The 11,698-nt window shown below is 47.8% G+C and overlaps 1 protein-coding gene across 3 annotated transcripts in view; it reads left to right on the top strand.

Annotated features, from left to right (window-relative positions):
- Window positions 1-609: 609 nt before the first annotated feature.
- Window positions 610-11,698, top strand: part of LOC128329906 (branched-chain-amino-acid aminotransferase, cytosolic-like) — a 32,185-nt gene continuing 21,096 nt past the window's right edge. The window contains exon 1 of one of the 3 annotated variants that reach the window (XM_053261809.1): window positions 610-754. In XM_053261809.1, the coding sequence (XP_053117784.1) occupies window positions 716-754 (39 nt within the window). In that variant the 5' untranslated portion in view covers window positions 610-715. Of the gene's footprint in view, window positions 755-3,498; window positions 3,738-6,763; window positions 6,783-11,698 lie in introns of those variants that run through there. The other 2 variants (XM_053261808.1, XM_053261810.1) reach the window with 2 other exon arrangements.

Raw genomic sequence — 11,698 nt, 5'->3', positions numbered from 1 at the left:
TGGGCGGGTATGTTGTGTCTGAGAAAGAAGCAGTAATATGTATATAAGCACTTTCAGAAAAATATGCTTGGCTGAGTCTACAGTACATACATTTTACAAGTAGTCTTCCTTAGTGTCTTTCCCCCTTTACCTTATCTTAAATCTAAAAATTTCCCTGTATCTTAAAATGTTTCTGATCTTGTCTACATCTGCTCTCCCGCCCCACAACGAGCCTCCTTTTCTATAGAGGATAGGCTGTTTACATTTTGCTCTGCTTGTGAGCTTTTCAGTCTGGCCACAGTGGTGACTTAGGCGGACTCTTGATCTGATGCTGCAAAGCAAACCTTGCGTTATTTTTGGGAGTAAAGTAAGGGATGGGGGCCCCCGGTGTGTTGCTTTTATATTTACTATTTTATTGGGGAAATGGAATGTGCTGAACAGCTTGCCTGGCATCTCCATCAGGTTCCAGAAATCTTAAACTCTAACCCACAGCGTTCATGCATCGAGTGGGAGGAGCACTCTGTACATGCTCAATGGCATTCTCTTCTTTCAAAACGGACACCGAAAACTGACGCCGAGGCCGAACGAGTCTTGGTTTTGATAAAGCCTTTTGTGAAGGGAATGCTGCTCGGAGACCAATAGAGGTGGGGCTGGAGGCGGCTCGGGGGCGGAACCCTTTTGCCACGGCTCCCGCAGGCACCGCCCGGTCCCATTAGACAGCAGTACCATCAACAGCATGGCAGCTGCCATGGGAGTTCCCCGGGCTTTTCGACGGGTAAGTTGGGCGGGCGGGGCGAGTCGAGATAGAAGGGGTATAGCTGACCTCTCCCCCCACAGCCCACATCCGAATAAAAGGGGAGGGGGCTGCACTTCCGGCGTAGAGGTGGTAGTGGTCTCGGTCCCTTTCTAAATAGCTCCGGGCGGAAATGTGACCCGCAAACACCCCCCCCCATTTTAAGTAGCCTCGTTTCCCAAAACCCCTCACTTCAGCCTCTCCTCTTCACATTAGTCCCCAAGTCCATACAAAGAGATACCCACTTCGTTCCCAGATTTAGGATAGCAGCTTGGTTCTCCTCATGTGCTCCAGCCAGAAAACCCATCCACACATCTGACACCTCCTCCTCCTCCTCCCCGCCACATTGCTCCTGGTGAGATCTCCCAGCGGTGTTTTTCCATCCCACAAAGACGTTCCCAGGCAGCACTGGCCTCCTCCACCCCTCACAATCTGACACTATCCAGCTGCAACTCTTCCTCCATCTGTTAGTCCAGTCTGAAAAAGGGGCATCAATCACCCTTTCTAGTCTCTGCCGTCTCCGTTCAATAGCAATCGATCTGATAGCCCCTCTTACACAAAGAGGCACACCCCAGCTATTGTCCCTGACCCTAAGAAATTCCTAGCTTCTTCCATTGAAAACCTTGTAAGTGAAAGACTTACTGGAGCACAATTTCCCTAAGAGACATCCCTGCCCGCTTGAGAGGGAGGATGAGAGATCATCTTTGTCACAACCACATCTCTCTCTTCTCCCCGCCCCGCACCCCCATTCTTTTAATCCTAATAAGAAGGCACAGACCTTGAACCCACTCCTCCAGCCTAACCTACTTCACAGGGTGGTTGTGAGGAATAACGGGCGGGGGGGGGGGCAATAAACCTTGCCTTAAACTCTTTGGAGGGAGAATAGGTTATATTTTTCCCCCTTTGTTCTTCATGAGTGATTCCTAGAGGTAGGGCTGTTGCTAAATTGGGGGCGTGGATGCACCACCTCACCTAAAGTACTAGTTTGCCTCACCCAAAATGTATGTGTGTGATTATTTATATTTTAAACAGACATTTTAAATTTATGACATGATTTATTACCTGATTCACATTTATGACATGACAGCTTCCACTTAAAGAATGGAAGATTGTTAGAATAGGGCCATGTCTGTTTTTATTTAAATTAGTAATGGCTGAAATTCACCTGCCCCTGCCCTAGGGTAATGTGCTAGGTGGATTGAGTGGGAAAAGTCTAAGATTCCCCTCACCTTTAAAATGCATTTTTAAAGAGCATTATCATCTTTGGCATGTTTTAGTGGTCCTGTAAATAATGCTCTGCTGTGACTCTAAAAATGGCATGGTGCCTAAAGTGGGTAAGGAATAACTTAGGCATTATGTATTTATAAGCAGGTAAAACACTTCTGACCTTTAAAAATAATTGCTCTTATTTGACACACATACTTTTGAGACTCATAGATCATAAACACTAAGGCTGTAATCACAAGCACTTTTGCTAGGGAATAAATCCCTTGAAGTTGGTGAAACTTCACCAACTTGCTAGGGAATAAATCCCTTGAAGTTGGTGAAACTTCATCGTGTGTAAACGTGTTTTAGATTGCGCTGTAACATACAGAGTTTTGCTTGACAGCAACAGTGTTTTGTCTGTTATTACAAAACATTGTCTGTTAGTGGCTTTCTTTTCATTTCTTTAAAGCCCCACCCAGGGAGGAAGGCTGGCCTGGCTGTGACCCAGCCTAGGGGAAGTCCTGAAGCAGAGGCTCCCTTTCCCCCAGCTCCAACTCACATTGCACAGGAAACAGAAATAGCTCCCTTCTGACTTCCCAAGCCACAGATCTCTAGTTTGGTAAAGGTAAAGTGTCTAGTTTGGTAAAGTCAAGTCGATTTCGACTCCTGGCACCCACAGAGCCCTGTGGTTTTCTTTTGGTAGAATACAGGAGGGGTTTACCATTGCCTCCTCCTGTGCAGTATGAGATGATGCCTTTCAGCATCTTCCTATATCGCTGCTGTCCAATATAGTAGCAGCGGGGATTCGAACCGACAACCTTTTGCTTGTTAGTCAGACATTTTCCCACTGCGCCACTTAAGGTGACTCCTAGTTTGGAGATAGCCCTGAAAGCTTTCCTGGAATCTCTTCAATTTTCTTAAATGAGATTTAAGAAAATCCCACAAATAGTGAGGACTGGTGTGGTGTGTGTGGTATGCCCTTTGCTAGCCACCCTCCCTTCAGATCAAGCCTTTCTTCTTATCGTATGGCACCTCTTTACCTAACAAGGCATCATTTGCAAACTTTGTGGCCTGCTGCTACCCTCATTGTGGAGTCGCCCTCCTTCCCTTTGCTGTCACAATCCCTTGGCAGCACACCTATGGCTTTCTTTATTTAAGTTGGCAGCACGGTAGTCTCACCTTGAACACTGTGTGCTCTGCTCTCTCTCTTTTTCTCCTCTCACCCTCCCTCCACTTGACTTTCTGATTTGCATCTTGCAAGAGCTGAAACTTCCTGATAAATTGAGCTGATTGCATTCAGGGGCCTGGATTGGGTTTCTGCTGGAGGAGAGAGATTCGGAGTATTATTGGCTGTTGGGGTCAAAAAGGAATGCTGACAAAGCACTCAGACCTAGGAAGAGCTAAGAGGCAGGGCAGCTGCTAAGACTGAGGCTTTCTGTTCTGTTCCTGCTGTCATACCCAGGCTGGGGAATTGCTTCCTGTAGTTAATATGGGGTACATCTCACATGGCTTCCTTTTTGGCATGGCTGTATATGTACTCTAAATGCAAAAAATCTAAATTTGGTGCAAAGGAACCTGAGACTTCACTCTATCATCCTTGGCCTCCAGTGGGGCTCGTGACCCTACCCCATTGGCACTGCTGCTGTTTTTGCGATGCTTTCTGAAGAGAAGAAGAGGGGAAAGGAGAGAGAGAGAGCGAATGAGAAAAATAGAGAGAGCCAAAGGAGAAGTGTGGACATGCACAACAAAACAATATATAGTAAGATGTTCTCATCTGGTAATGAGCCTGATGCATAATTTTGCTGTCTCTCCTTTTAATCTTAAGTTTTGCACTGATCTCCTTATTTTGTATATATTTGCATCCTGATCCCGGTGTTTGAGTTTCTCAGAATATATCATTATTTTTAGCAAGGAATGGCCTGTTGATGGGGAAATTGTTAATGACACTGCCTTCCGCTGTAGCTTGTGGCTTATCTTGCTTATCACAGCAATTGCAGCAAAACTGGCCGTGGTCAGTAGCGACTATTCCCACCAACATTCTCCGCCAAAGAGTGACAGTATTCCCTAAAGGGAAATTCCAACCAGTCTGAAAGGCGGCAGAGAGATCATCTTGTTAGGGCATGGGGGCTGCCCCACTTCTGCCCTCCAGCTGCTGCTGGGCTACCACTTGCATCATCCCTGACTGTTGGCCACTGTGAGACTTGGCATGATAGGAGCTGTACTCTAAGGACAGCTGGAGGGCTGAAGTGGGGGAGCCCTGCATTAGGGAATACTGTCGGTTTACACAATCAAGAACCACTGATGTTTTTTTTTTTTTTTTAAAAATAGTTTCATCCTTCCCTTCCCCCAAGGAGGTAGCTCCACCTAGCTCAGGTCGCTCACTATAAAGGTCTCCTCCTCTTCACAACAACCCTGCAAGGTAGGTTAGGCTGAAACATAGAGAGGCAGTTCTCACGGTCGCCAAAAAGCAGGTGAAGGGAGCGTAACCCGCTTTTTGGCCACCGTGTCTGCCACGGGAGCCACGCAGCCCCCGGCAGCAAACCGCCAAAAGCACCCCTCCCCTTCGCTGAGGATAATGGAGCACTCGCTCCGTTAATCTCGGCGTTCTGCTCATGTGTTGCTGTGGAGCGCTGCGACGCATGAGTAGACCCCTGACCGGGGTCTGCACTCACATGGGGCATCCTGGAACTTCTGGGGGCCACGGAGCCAGCAGTCGTGTGGGCGGCCAACCGGCCACCCAGGGCTGCAGGTTTGCTCCTCTGTGGGGAATCCCTCTCTGCCTAACCCCATCTGGCGAGTCTCACTGATCGCGAGACTCGCCTCATTGACTGGCCCAAGTCTTCAGGGTAAGTGGGGATTTGAATCTGGGTCTCCCCGATCCTACTATGCCACACCGACTCCGATATGAAATCTATCCACAGTGGTGGCTTCCACCACCTGGTTTGTGATGTGCCCTGTGGGAAGAGGTCTTCTGCTACGGTAGCAACACATTCGGGGATGGGGCCATAGCTCTGTGGTGGAGCATCTGCTTGCCTGCAGAAGGTCCCAGGTTCACGCCCTGGCATCTCCCGGGTGGACTGGAAGAGACTCCTGCCTGAAAGCTGTGAGAGCTGCTGCCCATCAGTGTAGACAGTACTGAGCTAGAAGGACCAAGGGTCTGACTCGGTATAAAGAAGGTTCCGGCATTAAAATGTGTTTTTGCGATACTGTGGTGCAAGTCAGGGGTAATACTTTCATGTGGTCAGCCAGTTATTGCAGGTGCTGGATATTTGGGATACTAACAGCCCCCTGCTGGTATGTTTCCCAGACTATGGGAAATGCCTCTATCAGGCAGCAGCGACATAGGAAGATGCTGAAAGGCATCATCTCATACTGTGCAGGAGGAGGCGATGGCAAACTCCTCCGGTATTCTACCAAAGACAACCACAGGGCACTCTGTGGTCGCCAGGAGCTGACACCCACTTGATGGCACACTTTACTTTTAACAGCCCTCTGGGATCCTTGGGAGGCAGATATTTGCTGGTAGATACCAGCAAGGAGCCCTCTGCTGCTGCCATCAGAGGAGCTCTTTGGGACTGATCTGACCCTTGCAAGCTGCGCCTCTCCTCACCCTCCTTGCGAGAAGCATGAGGCGAGATGAGGAAGCAACTGGCAACCTTCCCTTCCCTCTGTGCTGCTTGCAAGGCTTGCCAGGGTCCATTGTGAAGTGGAGCTGGCTCGCTCCAGGATTGTGGGACAAGGCAACGTTGGGTATAGCCTAGCTCCAAACAGACAGCTTGGTCAGCAGAAGTGGCTGCCGTGAGGTCTGACTTGAAGCCGCCAACTCCAGCTGATTGTTCTTGCATGGCCTCCAACCTTGCTTCTCTGGAATGACCCACATGGCCAGGGAAGGAAAACGCCACTGGTGACATCTGGCCATTGATCTGTGTGTTTAGAGAAGGCAGCAGTGGTTCCCAACCAGGAGTAGACAAACCCCTGGGGGTACTCGTGAGGCTTCTAAGGGATGTTCAGAGCCTTCCTGCTTCCCTGAATCACTGAGTAGTGATTACGACACTGCTCCGTTGCCTCCTGACCAAAGGGCCTAGCCATTAAAGTCACTGGCTACAGCCACATTAAGTTACTCATGAGTAGTGCTATTGAAATTAGTTTACAGTACAAGATTGCTTGTATTAATTTCAATAGGAGTACTCATGAATAACTTGGCCTGCGTCTGTAATAGACTGTCTCATAACTATAACATTTAAATTTGTGTGTATGTATACACGGACACTGAAATCTCTGGGGTACCAGAGCTGAAGGTTTCAGACGGAAGGGGTACACTTTGTGTGTGTGTGTGTGTGTGTGTGTGTTTAAAAGTTGAAACCTTTTTGGGGCTGAAGATGTTCAAGACTGAGATAGTAGGTGGGTAATAGGTCTAAACTGAGAGAGTGTCGGAGACCAGGGGAAGTTGGGGCTGGAATAGCAGAGATCCTCTACAAAAAAAGAGCCCCAATTTGGAGTATTTCATTGGTTTCAAATAACCTGTCCACCCAGCCTGACCCTGCGGTTTCTGCTCTGACTGACTGAAGTGAGGCTGCCTATTTTATGGGATCTCATTAAACACTCCCTCTAGTGGCTCTTAATAGTCTCTCGCAATCCTTCATTTCCTCCCTAATCTCCTTAATTAGTGGTTGGTTTAATGCCCAAGGGATGGAATTTCAGGTCTGCTGTAAAGTCAGTTCACCTTCTGCCGCGTGCCTACGGAGGCCTATGTGATGCTTGCTGCGGGATCTGGTTTCTCCCTGGAGCTTGCTCTCTTCCACAGGTGATCTCTGAATTCAGCCTGAGTGCCCCATCTTGCAGCCCATCTCCTCTCCACTTTTGCTTACTGCGGGGCCTGCCTCCTCTGTAAGTTAATGTGAGGTAGGGAGCATGGGAGTGAGGAGTCTCGAAGCTGAGGGAAGGACCAAAAGGAGGCCAGGGAATGTGTGTGGTGCACCAAAGTGCGCTGGAGTCCATTTTACAAATGGCAAATGAAGGCCAAGAGCTAGTCATGAATACCTGTGCAAAATACATTGGTAACGGAATCAGAAGCTATGCCCCCCAAATTCTGATTCCATCACCAATGTATTTTGCACATTTCAGACACTGCCTTTATTTATGGATTTTATACAGATATGACCTTAGAGTAGGAGATGTTCTCTTGCCAGTGGGAATATACAACATCAACTTGAAAATTGCTTATGGCTGCAGTAACTGGAAAAAGTGGTAACAGGCCTGAGTCCGTTACCCTTGGAATTGCCTGTGTGCCCAAGCCATCCACACTGGAACACACTACTTATGTAACTCAGCCCCTATCTGCAGTCTCTTTGGCTTCCATTCTCACCCCTGCCCTGATAGTTTGCTATTGTAGTGGCTTAACTCTGGATTTTCTTGAAGGGTGAGGCAGAATCAAGTTCCTATGACATTTTCATTTTGGTCTTTCTTTCCAAACTGAGAGTGGTGCATTCAAGCAAGGAGGAGATGTTTGTGCTTGCATTGGCAATGATCCCAGGCACTCATTTAGAAGGAAGAAACTGGTTTAGATGATCCTTTGATTCCTGTGGCCACTTGTTCCTGGGGCTGTGGGTATTGCACATATAAACAGGTTTGTGGAATCTTATCTGGCCTCGAATTTGAGATCTTAAGAATCTTAGATTGCATTGAAAAACAACTTTCTAGTCCTCATCGTTGTGGAGAAAAATGGCTCTTTCCTGTTCCACATTTTTCTATGTTTGGATGCTAAAAATGAGTTCAGTTCTAGAATTCCAACATTATTTGAATACTAGAGTCAAGGAAAGAGAATAATTTTAGGTAAACCAAGGAGATGTGTGCGAATATATTTCATTGATATGATCTCAACTAATATATCAGTTTGGGGTGGATGGGGTCTATCCTTGTCCCCAGTCTAGTTCAGCATTTCTTATCAACTTCTTTCCTGTTCTGTGCAACCCAAATGATCAGAATACCTGTTGAATGCAGGTACAACAGTTCACTTCCTATCTATATCCTCATTTCAGGGGGCTGTACCCATGTTCTCTTTTAAAATGGTCACAGGCACAGTCATTTAACCCCCCAAAATGGAAAATCAGCATTTTAAGGACCAAACCAAAACTTTAAACATGTTTTTAAACCCTTCTGTGTTTTAACACCACCTCTTCATTTTGGTCATGTCTTTGAGAGAATGGGCCCTGCTGGAAAGAAGCCAAGAGAGCCAGCATAGCGTAGTGGTTGGAGTGTTGGACTAGGACTGGGAAGTCCCGGGTTCGAATCCCTATTCAACCCATGAAACTCACTGGGAGACTCTGGGCCAGTCATGTATCTTTCAGCCTAACCTACCTCACAGGGTTGCTGCGAAGATAAACATAACCATGTACACCACTCTGAGCTCCTTGGAGGAAGAGCGGGATATAAATGTAAACAATGGATGAACAAAAACATGTACAAGTGTACAGACACAGATACAACATAAAGTCTGAATAGGGCACTAAGCTAGAATCCAGGTGCTTCTAAGAAGCCACAAGCAAGGCATAGCCCTCCCCTGCTGTTCCTTCCCAGCAACTGGCATTCAGTGGTATACTGTACCTGATCATGGAGGTTCCTTTTAGCCAATAAATCTCCTCCATGAATTTGTCTAATCCCCTTTTCAAGCTTAGCTATTGACCCTTTCCACACATTGTACATGGGATGGAGAGAAGCACGTGAGCCCAAAACACACGGCCCTGACAACTAAATTATGCTTTAGCTGTGATGCTTGAACCCAGTTGCTGGATGTCTGCAAAGACTTTCCTATGTTGTTTGTCTCTTGCTGCCCCCTGCTGTTGAAGGAGTAGGCTGCATTATATCTATCTGTCTGTAACTAGATTGCAAAACCTCCCACCTCCTCTGGAAGCCCGTGGTGTGTGCCTTTTAGAGAGCCTAGCACAGGGGCGTAACTATAATAGGGCAAAGGGAGACAGTTGTCTGGGGGCCCACTGCCTTGGGGGCCCTCCAGAGGCAAGTCACATGACTGACTTCCCCCAGATGCTCACCCGCCCGGGCTTCCTTCAGTTGTATTCATCCTCCGAAATTGATGTGAGCTACCAGACCTGGAGCTACCAGAACAGCATGTCTTTCTCTAGTACCATTAAATGACTTGCATCATCCACAATTGACAAAACCTTTTAAAAAATAATTAGGATGATGTTCTGTTGTGGCACATAGGTGTTAAAAAAAAGCACAGTTTTAAAAAAAGCACAGTAAAAAAAAAGCACAGTAAAACACTGTGCTTTTTGTTACCACTATTCAGCTTCATTTAAGGTTTCTTTACTGAGCTTCAGTGAGGGGGGGCATTTTAAAATCTTGTCTCTGGGCCCACTCCAACCTTGCTACGCCCCTGGCCTAGCAGTCAGGTTAGGAACATAGGAAGCTGCCGTCTACTGAGTCAGACCATAGGTTGATCTAGCTCAGTGTTGTCTACCCAGACTGGCAGCGGCTTCTCCAAGGTTGCAGGCAGGAATCTCTCTCAGCCCTATCTTGGAGATGCTGCCAAGGAGGGAACTTGGAACCTTCTGCTCTTCCCAGAGCAGCTCCATCCCCTAAAGGGAATATCTTACAGTGCTCACACATCACAGCTCCCATTCATATGCAGCCAGGGTAGACCCTGCTTAGCTAAGGGGACAAGTCATGCTTGCTACCACAAGACCAGCTCCCCTCTCCCAAGTGTTAGGTTCCCAAGTGTTAGGAGGCTGCCTGGGCTTATCAGCATGATTGGCCAAGGTAGCTCAATGGATCCTCCATGTCCAGAGCAGTGTACCACTGAATACTGGTGAGGCAGGCAGGAGGAATGTTTTCATGCCCACTTGGCAGCCTTCCTGGAGGGAACAGGTTGGCCACTGTGGAAAAGCAGAATGTTTGATGAGTCCAGGAGTTGTTAACCTTGAACCTTCATATGATGTTGGACTACAGTTTCCATAGTCCCCAGCAACAGTGGTCAAAGGTTGTTGTTGCTGTGGATGGTGGGAGTTGTAGTCCAGTGACATCTTAGGGCCCAAGGATGGCAACCCCTGGGCTAGATGGACCTTTGGTCTGACCACGTGGGGCTCCTCTTCAGTTCCTCTGGGGGAGTTGTATCATTCTGTCCCTCCTAATACTGAGGCTCTGTGAAATGACTTGCCCTCAGAGGAGTCTGCCTGTCTCTGCGTGAGTTACTGCCCTAGAGACTAGCCTCTGTTCTTGAGGAGCTGCACTTGTTTAGAAGCACAGAGGATGTGCTCCCCTGAGAACGGTGTGTAGGTTTGCTTTGTACTCTTTCACACTCTAAGCATAAGCCTTTGGGGGCATCATGGTAGCTCAGGCTTGCCATTCAGGAAAGAGTGGGCTTCAACTCTCTGAAGTTTTGGGAACAATTAGCAACACTCTGATAACTCTGCTGGCCACAAGGGAGTGGGATGTATTGAGCTATCTTGCGCCCAAAGCGGCAGTTCGGCAAGAGGCTTTGCACAGAGAGGAGCTCTGCTTGCGAGCTCCTCTCGGCCTCTTAAATTAAGGGCTGTCTTCGGCCGACAGCAGTCGGCCAGGGTAAGGGGGACTCGGCAGCTGGGAGGGAGGGAGGGTGGTCGGCGGCGGCGGCCGCGGGAGTAAATTTTTTTTTAAGGTTACATGGCCTCCGCTCCGCCCCCGGTCTCCGTCTCCCCGGCCTGGCGGGGGCAAATGCCTGGGCCGATTTGGCCCTTAAAGGTAGGGGGGGAACGGCGGAGGGAGGGGGAATGGCGGCGGGGGTCCAGGAGCGCCGTTACTAGCGCCCGTTATTCAACGGGCCAAAATTCACTTGTTCAGTAATAAAGCAGCACTTCAAAGTGTTATCTAGTTCCCTCTTTCCTTCTTCCTGCTTTACCTTCCGGTCTCTGAAATGGATCTCTTTTTCTCTCTACTCCTGTTCAGACATTATATTGTACCTGCATTCAGATCTCTGTGCACGTGTACATATTTTTTATACATTTAAAAAGTGAATGCTGGATACAGATAGGAAGTGTACTGCATTGTACACACAATACACTTGACATGATATTGTACCTGTAACTGTGTACAGATCTGTACCAGATCTGTATACTGCACAGTCGCTGGACGAGTGTTGAACAATACGTGTGACTTGCGTTTAAACATTAAGTGACTCTCTCTCTCTCTCCTTCGGGTTCCTAAACCTGCCCTAACTCTAAACACTTGGAAAATAGATTTTGATATTCCTGGTCTATGTCTAGGCTCCCTTGCTGGTTACATAGATGACTGCAGAGAACCTGGAGTCTGAGTCCAAGGACTGATCCTGTGTGATGTCGTGGCTAGAAAGTTGGACGCTGGGTGTGGAAATCAAAGTTCAGATGCCCACTCAGCCCTACGACACGTTGGGTGAATCACTTGGCCAGCCATTAGCCTATCTGACAGAGTTTTTGTGCAGATAAAGTGGGGTAATCCATGTCCATGTATACTACCCAAAGCTTATTGGTGGGAAGGCAGGATACAAATACTGCTGGTTGCTTTTGTTATGTTTTCCAAGGCAAATGGTATTAAAAAATCATTTAAAACACTTCTTCATGAGCACAACCCCCTCCACGCCAGTCTAGTCTTGGTGTCTCTTTCTGGATAAGGAAGGAAGGAGTAGGTCTCACACCAAACTACTGAAAGCCATAACCCCTCAGGTCCTCATAAATATTGGGAATGGAGTAC

This window comes from Hemicordylus capensis, chromosome 6 (assembly GCF_027244095.1).
Source record: "Hemicordylus capensis ecotype Gifberg chromosome 6, rHemCap1.1.pri, whole genome shotgun sequence".
NCBI lineage: Eukaryota > Metazoa > Chordata > Lepidosauria > Squamata > Cordylidae > Hemicordylus > Hemicordylus capensis.
Note: the sequence above shows the minus strand (reverse complement) of the source record. Positions and strands in the feature narration are given on the sequence as shown.